The sequence below is a fragment of the Ovis aries genome, chromosome 3, assembly GCF_016772045.2.
Source record: "Ovis aries strain OAR_USU_Benz2616 breed Rambouillet chromosome 3, ARS-UI_Ramb_v3.0, whole genome shotgun sequence".
NCBI classification, from domain to species: domain Eukaryota; kingdom Metazoa; phylum Chordata; class Mammalia; order Artiodactyla; family Bovidae; genus Ovis; species Ovis aries.
In genome coordinates, this window is record NC_056056.1 from 85,072,552 (window position 1) to 85,088,347 (window position 15,796).

Genomic DNA, 15,796 nt, shown 5'->3' on the forward strand with positions numbered 1-15,796 from the left:
TTGCTGTGTTATGAATTAAGTTTCAATATATTTGGCCTTCTATGGATCCATTGGTTGGTTTGTCTGTTCATGATCCAGTACCACATTGCTTTAATTACTCTGGCTATACGATGTCTTCATATCTGGTAAGTCAATTTCCCCTATTCTGCTCTTATACAGAGGAAAATTTTTTTTTCTGTTCCATATATACTTTAAAACCAGTTCAAGTTCCATGACAAACTGCTGGGAATTCTATTAAAGTTGTATTGGATTGGGGTGCGATCGGCTTGAGGAGCCATTACAACTTGAATCAATTGGAAAGAGACTTTTGCCAAAAATTGGACTCTGCAGGAATCTGGGGGAAAAAAAAAAGTACCAGGAATAGCCCCATTTATCTTGGAGACCTTTGATCATGTATTCTAATTGTACCTACATTGCTCCCCCCCCCCTCTTTGCCAGAGAAAGGCAGGTAGGGAGAGAGACAGAGAATCAAGATATTTACTGAAAGTGATAGAGGATGGGTATCCAATAGCTTTATCAGCCACTACTTTCTCTGAGATATTTTCTCGAGACAGTATTTGGAAAAACAAAATTGAAAGTGGAGATTGGGAAGAAAGGTGGAGGGGACACATGAAGATAGCATATACAGCTGGAAGAGAAGACTTTAACTCTATCGATGGCTGAAACTCCTGTTTCTTATGCCTGTTGGACTCTGAAGTTTCAGGTGAAGAATCCTAAATGGGGGCTGAAAGACTTCTGAGAGAAGGTAGCATATAAAGCTGGGGTCTCCAGCCTGGATAAGAGTTTCAAAGTGAATGAGTCTTGGGGAGGTGGGATGACGCTGTGGTGGGATTGGAGGAAAATGATTAAGGGCATTTCTGGCAGGTGGAACAGAATAGGCAAGAAACAAGAGATAAAATGGGTTTATAGGAGGCATTGCTACAGCTAAGTCGCCTCAGTCGCGTCTGACTCTGTGCGACCCCTTAGACGGCAGCCCGCCAGGCTCCCCAGTCGCTGGGATTCTCCAGGCAAGAATACTGGAGTGGGTTGCCAGTTCCTTCTCCAATGCATGAAAGTGAAAAGTCAAAGTGAAGTCGCTCAGTCGTGTCCGACTCTCAGCTACCTCATGGACTGCAGCCTACCAGTCTCCTCCATCCATGGGATTTTCCAGGCAGGAGTACTGGAGTGGGTTGCCATTGCCTTCTCCGGGCTGTCTCTTGAGACCTGCATTAATATGGTTCTGGAGTGGAAGGCATTAGTAGTTCATTTTTAGTGAGAGATATACCGGGAAAGACGGAGAAGGCAATGGCACCCCACTCCAGTACTCTTGCCTGAGTACTGAGCAACTTCACTTTCACTTTTCACTTTCATGCATTGGAGTAGGAAATGGCAATCCACTTCAGTGTTCTTGCCTGGAGAATCCCAGGGACGGTAGAGCCTGATGGGCTGCCGTCTATGGGGTCACACAGAGTCGGACACGACTGAAGCGACTTAGCAGCAGCAGCAGCACACCGGGAAAGATAAGTAGGCCTGATTGTGCAAGGCCATGAATACCAAACTAAGGACTTTGGACTTTATTCTGGGATGGCTGTGGAGGCTCTTGAATGGGAGAGGAACTGGATCTGAAGTATGTTTCAGGAAGATCATTGTGGTTGCACCCAGGTAGGGGAACACTGTTGCTGCCTCGCGTTGGGCCGCCGGGCAAAGCGCGGAGTGCTCTACTCCCACCTGCAGGGGGCGCGCCGCTGACCCAAAACTCCTCCCCGCCTCCTTCCCCGCCCCTGTTCTGACTCGACGCTCTCAGAACTCGGCTAGCCTGCCTGGACCTCCGCGTTCGGGTCGGCTAGTCTGCCTGGATGCGACCCCGTGCGTCACGTCCGTTCTGGCTCCTGGCTCTTTGCAGTCGAAGAGGGCCGCGAACTCAACCTTTGCGCCTGCGCCGCGGGTCCTCTGTCGGAGGTTAACGCTAAGGGGTAGACGAGGCTTTCGCGTGTACACTAGCAAGTTTCTGAGTTCACCACGGTCGTCTTCTCTCACAGCACGCCCATAGATCTTGATTTGGCACAGGAAATATAAACAGACGATGTAGTGGGACTCGATTGTTCCTTGACCTTAGCAGCGCTGAGCCCCCCAACCACTTCCCTTAGGTCTCTCAGCTGCGGAGGGCTGAGTCTCTTCTCTGCAGTTTCTCTCCAGCTGTCTACTGTCAGTCTGCAGCCAAAACGTCCCTGCTAGTGAAACCCCGGACGCTAAACATACCCGCCCGGGCTGTAATCCATGTTTCTAGTCTTGTTTACCTCTTCAGTCAAATCTGAGACTCGCAGTTGAAGGGGACCTTGGAGGTCATCAAGTCCCACCTCTTCTCCCTCCCCGTAGTCCCGAGTGAGCGAATGTACGGTTTTTACTTGCACACTCCCGAAGGTCACCCGTTTCTTGGGACAACTGATCACATAGTCTTCCTGGAAGTTTCCTCCATTCAGCTTTCATTCCGTCTTATTGAGAACCTACTATATGCCAACTACTGTAGTTCCTTGGGATACGATGGTGAGCTAGAGTGAACTCGTAAGATTGTTGGTCTTGGAGTTTACATTTCAGACGGGGAGAGGGGGAGACCAACACCGAAAAAAATAACTAAAGGCCAGAATTTATACTAGTGAAGAAATATTAATAAATAAGCCAAGACTTAGAAAATGTAGGTGGGAACTACTTAGTGTGATCACAGAAGGCCTTTTGGAGGTGATGACATTTATAACCGGTCAAGTGAAGAGTTAGGAGCAGAATGAGGGAACAGTTAAAGGCTGAGGGAAAAGCAGAGCCCCTAAGGCAGGAAGGAGGTGGTGTTTTCTAGGAATAGACAGCAGGCCAGAGTGACTGGAATGTGGTGAGCCAACGCTGAGAACGGTGAGGAAAGGCTGAGAATGTAAACAGGAGCCAGATGCAGGTTTTGTGGGTCATGGTAAGAAGTTTGAAAAGTATTCTAAGAGTAGTAGGAAGCCAAGGAATAATTTATGGCAGGGGCTTGATCTTAATTCATTCGTTTAGAATCACACAAAACCATATGACATATCATGTTTGGGGTGTTTTCCCCATATTATTGGGGATTTTTAAATGACTGTCATGTTTTTCTCCAAACCCTTTCTCCTGCCCCTAAACCCTCTCTCAGCTATGGGTACTTTACCTCTTCTTACCCAGTAGTCCTATGGATGATTTTCAAAATGTCATTCTGAACACTTTGAAAGTGTGGAGAATGTTTAAATGTAAATCATGTGTACATTTTAAAAGGAAAAGACTCAAGACTTTTATGAGATTCTCAAAGAGGTTTGGTAGAGATAAAGAACCACTGCTTAAACGTTCCTCATCTCTGTGATTCTGGTTATCATTCTCTGAAATAGTAGGGTACAATATCAAATTAAACAGCCTAGTTGAAGCAAAAACAATAGGATTGCTATGAGGATTAAATGAGATTATGCTAAAAAAGTGCTAGTGGTAAACCATGCAGCGCCAGCCACGCAGTGCTACTGTTAAAAGCAAACACCTGCATTTGTGGGATGGAGGAACCGTTGATAGATAATGCTCTTTCAGCATTCCACAAACATTAAGTGCCTATTCTGTGTAAAGCCCCATGCCTTCCAGGAGTTCGTTATCTAGTTGAAAGAGGCTTGTAGCGATACAAAACACGATAAACCAAATGCCCTTGGAGGGGCCTGAGTAAGGTGTTCTGGGATCTGGGAGCTGCAGGAGAGGTGTCAGTTTCCACTGGAGGTAAGTGGTTATTGGAGTTCATATTTGAAATGGGTTTGAAAGATGAACATGTTGAATTTAAAAACACAAACAAGATCAATTACACGTACACATTTTATTCTTGGTGATGTGGAAAGAACGACTGGAAACACCGCGATTACTTCTATTACCCGAGAAATATTTAGACGTAGGTTTCGTGAGAAAGGCACCTATCTTTTGTCCAGTGTGTTTACTATACATTGCATGCTCTGGGCAGTCCTTATCTTCATGTTCGGGAACAAAGTACACAAATACACACCCCTTTCCGAAACGAAAGGCCCGGGGACTCGAAGAGAGGGGTGGGATCCCTCCCGGTCCAACCACACAATGGGGGCAGCTTCACCGTAGCTCACGCCCCACCCCGCAGGCCCCACTCGGCTAGGGGTTCGACTGCTCCGGGCCCTGTCGCTCCTCCCCCTGCAGCCCTCGGGGGCGCAGCCACAGTCCGGCGCCTCGCTCGTTGGCGCTTTCCCTCCTCGGCGTTTTCCCTCCTCCTTCGTTGGGGAGCCGGAAAACCCGGAGCGAACCGGCCCTGCCCGGTGGCGCATGCTCAGTAGCGAGCAGGTTCAGTTCGCTAGTAGGAAGCTCGAGCGCTACACCGGCGTCGGCGGCGGCCGCGGCGGCATCTCAGGGCAGCCAGATTCCGCAACGACGACCTCGGGCCTTTCCCCTCCCCCGCTAGACCCCGCGCCCAGCTCCGCCCCGCCCCGGGTCGCCAGCGTTTCGGGGTCCCCGCCGCGGGGAGCGGGCGCCGCGGCCGGAGCGTCCCTCCACCGCCCTCCCCCAGCCGCCGGCTCCGCCGCGGGGCCAGGCCGGGCTCGGGAGCGCAGTCCCGGCGGGCGGGCGGGCGGCGACCGCGGCGGAGGGCAACCCGGGGCGGCGCCGGCGGGCCGGGGAGGGGTAGGGGGCCCGGCCCCGGGGCGGTGGTGCGGGATGCCGCCGCCGCCGCCTCCGGGCTGCGTTCGCTTTCCGCGGCTGGTGCCTGTGTCGGGTAGGTGGCCGGGCGCGGGCCTCGCCCCCCAGCCCCCTCTCCGGGGCTAGCCCGGCCGCTCGGCGCCCCAAGGGGGCCGGGCCGTCCGGTGGGACCGCGGCCCTGTTCCGCGCTGCGAGCTCACCCTCTCGCGGCTCCCTGGCCCGGCCGCCGCCGCCCCTCTCCCCGCCCGGAGGCGCCCCGGGGGCACCATGCAGGCGCAGCAGCTGCCGTACGAGTTTTTCAGCGAGGAGAACGCACCCAAGTGGCGGGGGCTGCTGGTGCCTGCGCTGAAAAAGGTGAGGAGCGCACGAGACCCGGCTCCCCGGCTGCAGCCTGGGCGAGAGCACCGGGCCCGGGTCGGGGAAGGGCTGGGGAGGCGGGGCGCGCGGGGCCGTCTTTCTTCCCGGTCTCACCGCCTCCCAGAAGGGACGGCACACCCGGAGAGGTTCCCCCGCACTCGTTGGCTCTCGGTGTTGACAGTCACCCCGTGTGGCGTGTGGGAAGGCCGCAGGGAGCCAGGGAGAGTTTGTCCGAAGAATCCAACCGCTGAGAGCTTGCCCTGCCCCTGATTCAGAGACGAGAGTTGGAGGAGCCTCAGTTTTCACTGGAGGTCAAAGCAGGCCGCTTCTCTGCCTTCTCTGTGCTCTCTCGGAGCTGCTGTCAGCCTCCGGTTTTAGGTGTCCTGTATGCTCGTCCTAGTGGGTTCAAGAATGCTCTGGCCGTAACGCTTGCCCTGAGTAATTGCGGAGCTCGCCTGCCAGCAGGAACATGGATGGCCTGCTTTGCTCGCCCTTCGTAATCACTCTTCATTCCCCTGAATTCCCTCATTCCTCCGATTTACAGGGGCGGGTGCACAAGCCACTGTTTTCTTGCTTGCTTGCCTCCTCCCTCCCTCCCTCCCTTTCTTTCCCCCTCCCCCCCCCCCCCCACCCCCACTCCCACGTCTCTCTCTCTCTCAAAACCTTGGTCCTGTCATTCGGGTTGTTGATTAGAAATTTTAGCAGTTCTGTTTCTTCGAGCTTGCCACATTGTTATCTAAAGTTATATACCCCGTGATCTGTATTTTTACACGTTTTAGTATAATTACGAAATGTTACATTTTCAAAGCTTCTAAAGCAATGTTGTGACTTAATAAATACATTAAAACATCAGCAACTGATGTCTGAATGAATATATTAATAAAGGCTGTCAGAGTATTTTTGTTTTCTTTTAACCTTATAAATACAGGGGTAGCTTTACTCTCTTAATAAAGGTATCTAAATCGTCATTTCTCAAAAAATATTTCATGGTATCTGGTTAAAAATTAATTTTGCTCTTCACTCAGATTTGAGGTTATAGGGTACCCTTTCTCCTAAACATTCATGCTTTTAAAAAGGTGTTTGATATTTCTCAGGGGCCAGCAACTTTTACTTTCCCTTTTGTCCCGTTCTCCCTCTCTTGGTATCTTAAAGTGGAAGCTATTTGGTTTGTTAGCAGAATTTGCTGGTATATTTCACGTGTAACTTACTTTTTTGTTCAGATGTCTGATTAGTCACAGACATCTCTGATACTGTTCTCTAAGAAAAATAAAGGTGTGCCATATGCCTTACGTACTTTATTCTTTAGAAATCCTGTCAGGCTCTCACCCTGTTTACTTTCGCTTTACCTGCAAGCTTGCCATCTTAGCTTGTAGTAGATGGGGAATGGGAAGTCTCAGTGATTCCAGAAGCAGGTATCCTGACCAAGGTGGGTGTGGGGTGGGGAGGAGACAGAAAAATTATTGAAAATATATCAAAGAACTCATAAAACACTATCAGTTTGGGACTGTTTTGCTTGGAGGCAAGCAACTCCTATCCCAGGGGAATCACCATGAAACCCTATCAGTTGAGGGTCCTATGAAGCAGTGAGATGAACATCATAGGAGTTAGCAGACCAGGCCTACCTCTGCCACACTGGTGGCCCTTGCTGAAATCTGTCCACAGAAACATTTTGTTTGGCTGGTATAGTGTTTTTTTTGTTTCTAATGTAATTGCCACTATTTTTAAATGGGTGTTACTACATAAAATCTGAATCTTGAACTTTTCTTGGAGAATGGGAAGATCTCTCCACAGTGGGCCAGCCTTCAAGCAGGGCAGTAAGCTGCTGGAGCTGAGTAAATGGCTGCCCATCTGTCTCTGATTTACCACAGCCCCCACCAGCCCTCTTTGCTTATTTACATAACCCTGCTTTGACTTTAAGCAGAGATACCCTTGCATGGCAGTAGAAGTGATGGGAGGGGGTGAAAATGTACTCAATCTAGTTGATGTGTGAGATTTCTTCCAATTCCCACTTAAGATATCCACTAAAGATGATTTTAAGCCACCAAAGACAAGTTAGATATTTCATGTGGATACCTCCGTATCTTCCTTTAGGCTTGCTGTAGTTTGCAGATGCATCAACTTGCGTTATCTAGCCTGGGGCTCTTTGGATGTGCTCTTTTCTTCACCTGGACTGCATTTGGCCTGGCATAACACTGCTCATCCTCTGGGCTCACTGGACCTCAGATCTTTTCTCAGATCCTCAGGCCCGAATTGGATAGTCTTTTAGTCTGACTGTTCTTTTAGCACCCTAACCAGGCACTTAACAATTCCTATTTTTTTCCTATTTAAATTCACCACCCCAATTAGATTGGATGGTCCTTGGGAATGGGGATGGTATTTTACCCTCCTTTCATCCTCCATGTATACGGTGTCTGACACCTAGTTGGCACTTAAATTTGAATGAATGGGTAGGGAATAGCCAAGGAAAACCATCAGCTCCGTCCCTTCCACTTACTATTTAAAAATTTTTTTTCTCTTCATAGCTGTATTATTTCATTTGACTGGCTCAAGACTTTGATGTCATTTCTTACTGTCCACACCCAGGAAGAGCCTGTAGGTTCATTTTCCTTGACATGTTCATTTAATCAATTCCCTCCTACTCCGACTACACTTGGGTCCCCTTTCCCAGGCTACTGCTATAGCCTTTTAACTGAGTTCACTGCCCCCACCTCTCCTTTACTATTTTTCAGATTTCGGAAGTTATAGGACGCTTTTGAATATGTCACACATTTGTTCAGAACCATCGATGTCTTTTGAGGGCGTAGAATGAAGTGTGTATTCTTTGAAATAGACTTGATGTTGATCAGTGATCTGGCTTCATCCTGCGTTTCTGAATGGATTGCCTATCCTAGTCTTTCATATACTTTATGCTTCAGCCAGACAGGACTACCTCTTTTCTTGAAAATTCCCAGAAGGTCTCAATGGATCCCACCTGTTAAAGTCCGATCTTATCTATCGCATGAGTCTGTCTTGCCTACTGCAGACTCAAGTATTGCCCTCAGCAGTAAGGATTAAAAGGGAATTGACATTATCCAGAAATGACTAAGTTCTAACATGATGAGAAGTGGCAGAAGGTGAGTTTGGAGGGAAAAGTAGTTCATAGAGAATTTTTTAATGTTGAGCTAAGGAGAATGATTTTTACTTTGAGGGGATAGATGTCATTGAGGAACCTTACATGGAATAACATCAGATTTCGATTTTAGAAAATCCACTTTGGCCATAGAATAGAAAATGGATTGCAGAAGAATGAGACTGAAGATAAGGAGAAAAGTTAGAAAGCTAGTTTAATAGTCCAGCCAGGAGATGATATATATTTGAATTGGGAGTATTTGAATTAGGATGAAAGTGTAGAGATGGATATTCTATAGTTGAGAGATGTTTAAAAGGCAGAATTGACAGGATCTAGTAACTCATAGTGATTGGGGTAAGTGGTAAGCATAGGAGGACTCTTAAGTTTCTGGTTTGAGTGCCTTTAGTCAGGATAGAGAATGTAGGAGGAGTACCTGTTGGGGTGGAAGGAGTAGCATTATGAGTTTTGAACTTGTTAAAGTCCCTTCTGGTTATCCAGGTGGACTTGTAGGACTGGCAGTTGGTTGTTGGTATCTGGTAAACAGATTTGGGACTTCTAGATGTGCGGGTGGGGCCATGAGATAGACGAAGCTATCCATTCAGGAGTTATACAACAATGCTCATGGCACTTCTGTTCAGCAAAAAATTGGAAATAATCCAGAGGTCTATCAGCAGGTGAATGTATAACAAATGGTGATATAGCCATACACTGGAATACTTCTCAGCAGTAAAAAGGAATGAACTATTGATATATGAGACAACGTTGCTCAAAATAATTAAGCTGGTAACACCCCCTACTGCCCAAAACACCATAGTATATACTGTAAAATTACAGAAAGATGCATCTACAGTGACGGAAGACAAGTCAGGAGTTGTTTCGGGGAAAGGCATTTATGTCCATTTGTTTTTTTGATTGTAATAATAGTTTCAGGAGCATATGCATGCATTCTTGTGTGTGCTCAGTTGTCTAACTCTTTTTGACCCAGTGGACTGTAGCCTGCCAGGCTTCTCTGTCCATGAACTTTTCCAAGCAAAGACCACTGAAGTGGGTTGCTATTTCTTCCTTCAGCAGATTTCCCGACCCAGGGGTCAAACCTGTATCTCCTGCGACTTCTGCACTGGAAGGCCGATTCTTTACCAGTGAGCCACCTCAGGAGCGTATTAAAATTTAACGCATTATACAGCTCAGATATTTGCAATTTATTGTGTGTTAATTGTACCTCAAAGAAGGTGTTTTTTAAAAAGTGAATGAGGCCACCCACTGAAAATGATTAGAAGTAAGAATGCAATTAGGCTGGCATCAGAACTGGAGGAATAAAATGAACGATAGAGTGTAGGGAAGAGCAAAGGGGAAGGAGTGAGTGAAGGAGATTAAGAAGGCGAGAGTCAGGTAGAAAGAATAAGACCCTAGTGGCCGAGAAGCTGAGAATGGATGAGTTTCAAGGAAAGGGTCATTAACTGTGTCAGGCTATAGAAAAGTCAAAGTACCTGAAAAATAGTAGTTAGATTTAATCTACTTATGTACTTATGTCTGGCAGTTTATGTGTGAGAATAGAAAATAGAAAAACAAACAAAGATAAAAAAAACATGAAAAACGAGTAGCAAGAATAGATATATGTATATATATATATTTTTTCAGATTTTATTTTCCCCCTTCAATCTTGTGAATGAAGGGAAAAGATTCTTCTGTGACAGGAAGAGGATTCAGGTTGCGGAAAACACTTGTTTTTTATTTGAAGGTGATGGAAACTTGTTATGTTAGGATGCTTTGAGGAAGTAACTGATGGAGAATGATAGTGAAGATACTAGTATTTGCCTCAAATTATTTGCCAAGCACTGTTTTAAGTGCCTCATGTGTTCCTAATTCTCACAGGATACTATTATTGTGTCTGTTTTATAAGAGAGAAAACTGAGGTTTGGAAAAGATAACTTGGTTACAGAGTCTGCATTTTAAAACAGTATTAATGATGATATGCTACCTCTGGCAGGAGTGATATCCTTTCTTCTGAGGTGGGAGGGGGTGAGATAAAATGGGTTTAGAGGTTGAGGAACAGGGAGTTCATGCTAGCTAGCCTCAGTTTTCATGATGAAAGACAAGATCCTTTACGTAGAGCGAAGAAAGAGAAATGAGTAAGGAGCTTAAGTTTTGGAATTGCTGCTATGGAGTTGGGAGAAGGAGCCAACCAGTGAATTAGAAAGGATTGCTGAGCAGTGCGGAGTGTGGAGAGCATTGTAGGTTTGAAGAGCATTCGTTGGCCTGCTGGTTGTGAGTTTCTTCCTGCAGCACCCATCAGTTCAGGTAAAGGGGTAGAGAAGGATTGTTGGTTGCTTGTGGCTGCAGTAGAGATGAAGAGAATAAGGGATATTTCAGAAGATTGAAAGTTAAGCTATAAGAGAGATAATGGAGGTGTAAATGAGAGCTCCATGGATGAGAAATCTCAATGAGTTGTAAGAGGAGGGTAAGGGGAGCAGATAAGGAATTATGATTAGAGATATTGATAATTCCATTTTGGAGTTTTAAGATTCTAGAAATGAGGAAAATGAGACGGGGGGTCTGGACTGGTGTGTTGCATGCATGGATGAGGATGGATTCCACAAGGATTATGATGTGTGTTGTAGCAGAGAGGAAGAAGGCAGTGGCAGAGAGGTCCAGACATCACAGCAGTGACAATGCTCCAACCAAATAATAAGTGGCAGCTACTCCCTGTAATACATTTTTTAAATACAGCTATAGATGGAATAGAAAAAAACTTTGCCCTTCATTTTAGAATATATTTATTTGTCTTGTAATCAAGTTTTGTATCCAAAACTTTATTATGAAAAATTTCAGATATACCAAAAAGTTCAGAGTTGCATAGTAAATACTCATATACCCACCTGGATTCTGTAATTTACAAGTATTTTACTGGTTGCTTTATCACATGCCTATCCATCCACCAATCCATCTTAACATTTTGAAGGATTTCAAAGTAAGTTGTGGACATCAGTACACTTGACCCTTAAACACTTCAGCTTGCATATCATTAACTTGGAGTTCACTCTTTGTTTACAGTTCTTTTTATTTTTCAGGTAAAATTTATGTACAGAGAAATACACAAATGTTAATTGTACAGTTTAATGAGTTTTGGCAAATGAATGCAACCCAAGCCTCTACCAGGATATGGAGCATTACCAGCACTTCTGAAATTTTCCTCATGTGCTTTCTCAGTCAGTTCCTGCCCCCAGCCTCCAGAAGCAGCTGCTCTTCAGATCTTTTATCACAATAGATGAATCTTATCTGTCGTAGATAAACCATATAAATAGAATTGTACAATATATATTTTTGGTGATGCTTTTGAGGTTGTGTTTAATGAAGAATTCACTCTTTTTTTTTTATTTTTCCTGTCATATGAATATGTCAAAGTTTATTAAATGGATGGATACCTGGGAGGTTTCCAGTTTGGGGCTGTTGAGAATAAAGCTGCCATGAATGTTCTTACTTATAGCTCGTGTTGTAGAAATGTTTTCATTTCTCTTGGGTAAATACCAGGAGAAATGGCTCATAGAGTAAGTGTCTGTTAGGTTTATAAGAAACTTCCAGACCTTTTCTCAAAATGGTTGTACCATTTCATGTTCCCACCAACAGTATATGAGAGTTGCAAGTGCTCTGCATTCTTGCCAATATTTGATGTCATTAGTCTTTAATTTTAGTAATTTCGATGGGTGTGTAGTGGTATCTCATCGTGGCTTTAATTTGCATTATCCTGGTGACTAATGATATTGAGCACTCATGTTCTTATAGGTTATTCGTGTGTCTCCTTTTGTGTAGTATCTGTGTGAATCTTTGGCCCATTTAAAAAATTGGGTTGTTTTTCTTTATAGTATTGAGTTGTAAGAGTTCTTTGTATATCGTGGTTAACTGTCCTTTATCAGATATATGTTTCATGAATATTTTCTTCTGGTCTGTGGCTTGTCTATCCATTTTCCTAATGGTGTTTTTTGATAAACAGAAGTTTTTAATATTGATGGAGTCAAATTTATCAGGTTTTTTTCTTTTAAGGTCGCTGTGCTCTGTCGCAGAACCCCTTGCCTACCACCAAGTCATGAACACATGGTCCCAAGGCTATTTTCTAAAAGCTTTATGGTTTTAGCTTTTACATGACCTGTGATCCATTTCAAATTAATTGTATATGATATAAGGTAGGAATTGAGATTTATTTTTTATGCTCATATCTAGTTATTTCAGAACTATTTGTTGAGACTTTCCTCTCCCTGTTGGATTGTGTTGTTTCTGTGAAAATTGAATGAATACATATTAGATATTTATGTAAATATATATTTAAATATGTAATATATAAAGTAAATATGTATATATTTTAGACTCTTCTAGTCCATTGATGACTTTGTGTATCTTTCCCCCAGCACCACACTGTTGATGACTAGATTTATAGTAAGTCTTAGAGTTAGGTGGTGCAAGTCCTCCTTATTTCAAAATAATTATTTTAATTGTTTCTAGATTTTTTATTTCAGTACAAATTTTGAACCATCCTGTCAATTTCTACTAAAAGATCTTGGTGAGATTTTAATTGTAATTTCATTTAATCTGTAGATAACGGGATAGAATTGGCATCTTAACTATAGCGAGTCTTTGGATTCATGAATGTAGTATATGTCTCCATTTATTTAGATTTAAATTTCTCTCAGAAACACATTGAGTGTAGAAGTCTTACATGTCTTCGGTTAAGTTTAATCTAAAATGTTTTGTTTTTTGATGTTATTGTAAATTGTTTTAAAATTTTTTATTTTCCAGTTATTTGCTAATGGGTATATAAATAATAGGTGAAAATTTAGAGAGCAATAAAGAGGAATTGCAGGGTGACAGATGTGCTCAGGCCTAGAGAGAATTTAGTCCAAATGGGAGATGAAAGGGAGAGACTTCTAAGGGAAAAGACAGAGGGAATTTCAGAAATTTTATATTGTTATCAATTGGAAGTCCTTAAATAAGCATCAGTGAGTCCTTTGGAATGCTAAAAATGCATGAAAAAGAAAGGCATTATGAAACTCAAAAAGTTGTTTAATAAAGATCATATATCTGAATTAAACAGAAACATGTAGCTGATTTTTGTATATTGATCCTGTAACCTTTGACCTTGCTCATAGTTGTTTTGCATATTTCATAGAATTTTGATTTTTTTGGCCACTGCCTGGAGCATGTGGGATGTTAGTTCCCTGACCAGGGATCCAAGACACCACTGCATTGGAAGCATGGAGTCTTAACCCTGAACCGCCAGGAAAGCCCCTCCGTGGAATTTTCTACATAGTTATGTAATCTGCAAATAGAGATAGTCTGATATTTTCTTTCTTTTTCTTACTTTATTGACTAGGACTTCCATTACAGTGTTGAATCAAAGTAGTGAAAGTGGTCATCCTTGCCATCTTAAGGGAAAAGTATGTCTTATTTCACCATTAAGGGTGATGTTAGCTGTTAGTTTCCATTGATGCTCTTTATCAGATTGAGGTTCTCCCCTTCCACTTTCAGTTTTCTGAGAGTTTGGGGATTTTCTGAAGTTATAAGTGGATATTGAATTTTGTCAAATTGTTTTTCTGTGTCTTTTAAAATAATCATAAGCTTTTCCTCCTTTATTCTGTAAATATTATGGTAAATCACATTGATTGACTTTGAATGCTAACCTGCATTCCTGGATAAGCCGTAGCAGATGTGTGTGGTTTTTTTTTTTTTTTTTTTTAGTTTCTGCTTTGTGCTAGTGTTCTAGGCACTATGCTTGGTACTTTACATATTTATCTCTGTTCTACCCATTGACTTTTCAAGGTAGTAATTTTTACAGCTGAGTTTTATAGCTGAGGAAATGGATCCTCAGAGAGGCAAATTGCTCAAAAATCTTGTAATAGCACCAAGATTTGAACTTAAGTCTGTTGAGCTTCAAACACAACTCTTTCCACTGTACTGTGTTGCTTCCTTTGAGTAGGCAGCGTGATACAGAACAGTGGTGTTCTGATTGTCCTGCACCTTAGATTTTAGGGAATAACTGTCTTAGGGGAGAAGGAGGCGAAATGAAGAAGGCTTTGAAACCCTTTGTGTTAGACTGAGAAACTTAGCTGTTTTGCATATTGGGGTTCTGCATACACTTGCATTTGATAAAACTATACTGCTGCATAAAACAGTAATGATTTTAAAGGTGATGGTGGTGGTGGTTTAGTTGCTCAGTCGTCTCCGACCCTTGTGACCCCATGGACTGTAGCCTGCCAGGCTCTTCTGTCCATGGGATTCTCCAGGCAAGAATACTGGAGTGAGTTGCCATTTCCTTGTCTATCTTAAAGGTAATAGTTAATGGAAAGATGGCATAGATCATAAAGGAAAAGGCTGAGAAGAAATGATCTTGGGATGGCAGTAGGAAGCTAGGAGACTATTCTAGCATCCTTATGTTTGGGAGTGAAGGAAGTAACATTTTAGTGGAAGTGAGAGTTGACCAGGTGAGGATGAGGAGGATATGTCTTCCAAGGGTTGGTGTTGCAAAGAGTCGCTGGAATCCTAGAGGAGCTTAGCATCTTAGGAATTCTGAGTAGCTGGAGTCTATTCAGTCTGAAATGTGGGGTCAGCTCTTGTGAATGAAATTATTGCATTTTATCTTGTGAGCAGTGAGGAAGTATTGAAGAGTTTTAAGCCAGGTATTAATAATTAGATATGAATTTTAAAGGATCTCTGCTCTGTGGAGCATGGATTAAATGACTGTAGAACGGTAGGAAAGAAGGCAGGTTAGGGGACTCTTGCCGCAATTCATGGAAGGGATAGTGGTGTTCTTGACTAGAGCAGTAGCTGTTGGGAAAAGAAGAGTGGACAGATTTTAGCTTTAGAAGTAGATTGGTGGTTGAACAATGGGGTAGTGAGAGAGGATTCAAAGGTGATTCCCAGGATTCTGGCCTAGGAGTCTTAGTGGCAATAGTGATGAAAGGGGGAATACTGGGAGGAGGAGCACCTTTGGAGGGGAACTAAGAAACCATCGGTATTCTGGGAGTAACACGGTGTGAGAGAATTGTGATGGGAGGAGTTTACACATTGAGGGTAGCCAAGTATGTAAGCATGGAAGGCATCTTTATTGGACTGTCCTTATTAATTATAGGCAGGTACAACCTGAAGATTCTTTCAGTGTATGTTTCAAATGCTGTCTCCTCTACAAAGGCTTTCTACTACACTTCCATCCCCTAAGTAGAATGAATATATTAATTTCTTTAGTAGATTGGAGAAGGAAATGGCAACCCACTCCAGTATTCTTGCCTGGAGAATCCCATGGACAGAAGAACCTGGAAGGCTATAGTCCATGGGGTCACAAGAGTCGGACACGACTTAGCAACTAAACCACCACCATTAATTTCTTTAGTACTTTATGTGTCAATTTTGGTACTTAATGAAAATGTGCCCTTTAAAGTTTGTATATGTGGCCTCTCTCCTCCTCTATATCGGGAGCTATGTGAGAGCAAGATAGGAACCAAGGCACCTTTGTATTCCCTCCAGTGCTTAGCATGCTTCTCAAGTGTAGCAGGTGCTCAGCACACATGTTGAATTGTATGCAGCTCTGATCTTGTCCCTTTAAGAATATACTTACTAATGAGCTAGGTATGTCTTAGTTGAGATTTTTAGCAGACAAAGGCATTGGAATTG

General features: G+C 43.7%; 1 protein-coding gene across 7 annotated transcripts in view; it reads left to right on the forward strand.

Moving 5' to 3' along the window:
• SOS1 (SOS Ras/Rac guanine nucleotide exchange factor 1) overlaps nt 1-15,796 on the forward strand; it is a 192,563-nt gene that overhangs the window by 57,393 nt on the left and 119,374 nt on the right. For 3 of the 7 annotated variants that reach the window (XM_015094424.4, XM_015094425.4, XM_060412244.1), the window contains exon 1: nt 4,912-5,028. The exons of 2 other annotated variants lie outside the window; for them this stretch is intronic. In XM_015094424.4, coding sequence (XP_014949910.2) covers nt 4,942-5,028 — 87 coding nt within the window. In that variant the 5' untranslated portion in view covers nt 4,912-4,941. Of the gene's footprint in view, nt 1-1,555; nt 1,642-4,911; nt 5,029-15,796 lie in introns of those variants that run through there. 2 more of the 7 variants (XM_060412242.1, XM_060412243.1) reach the window with 1 other exon arrangement.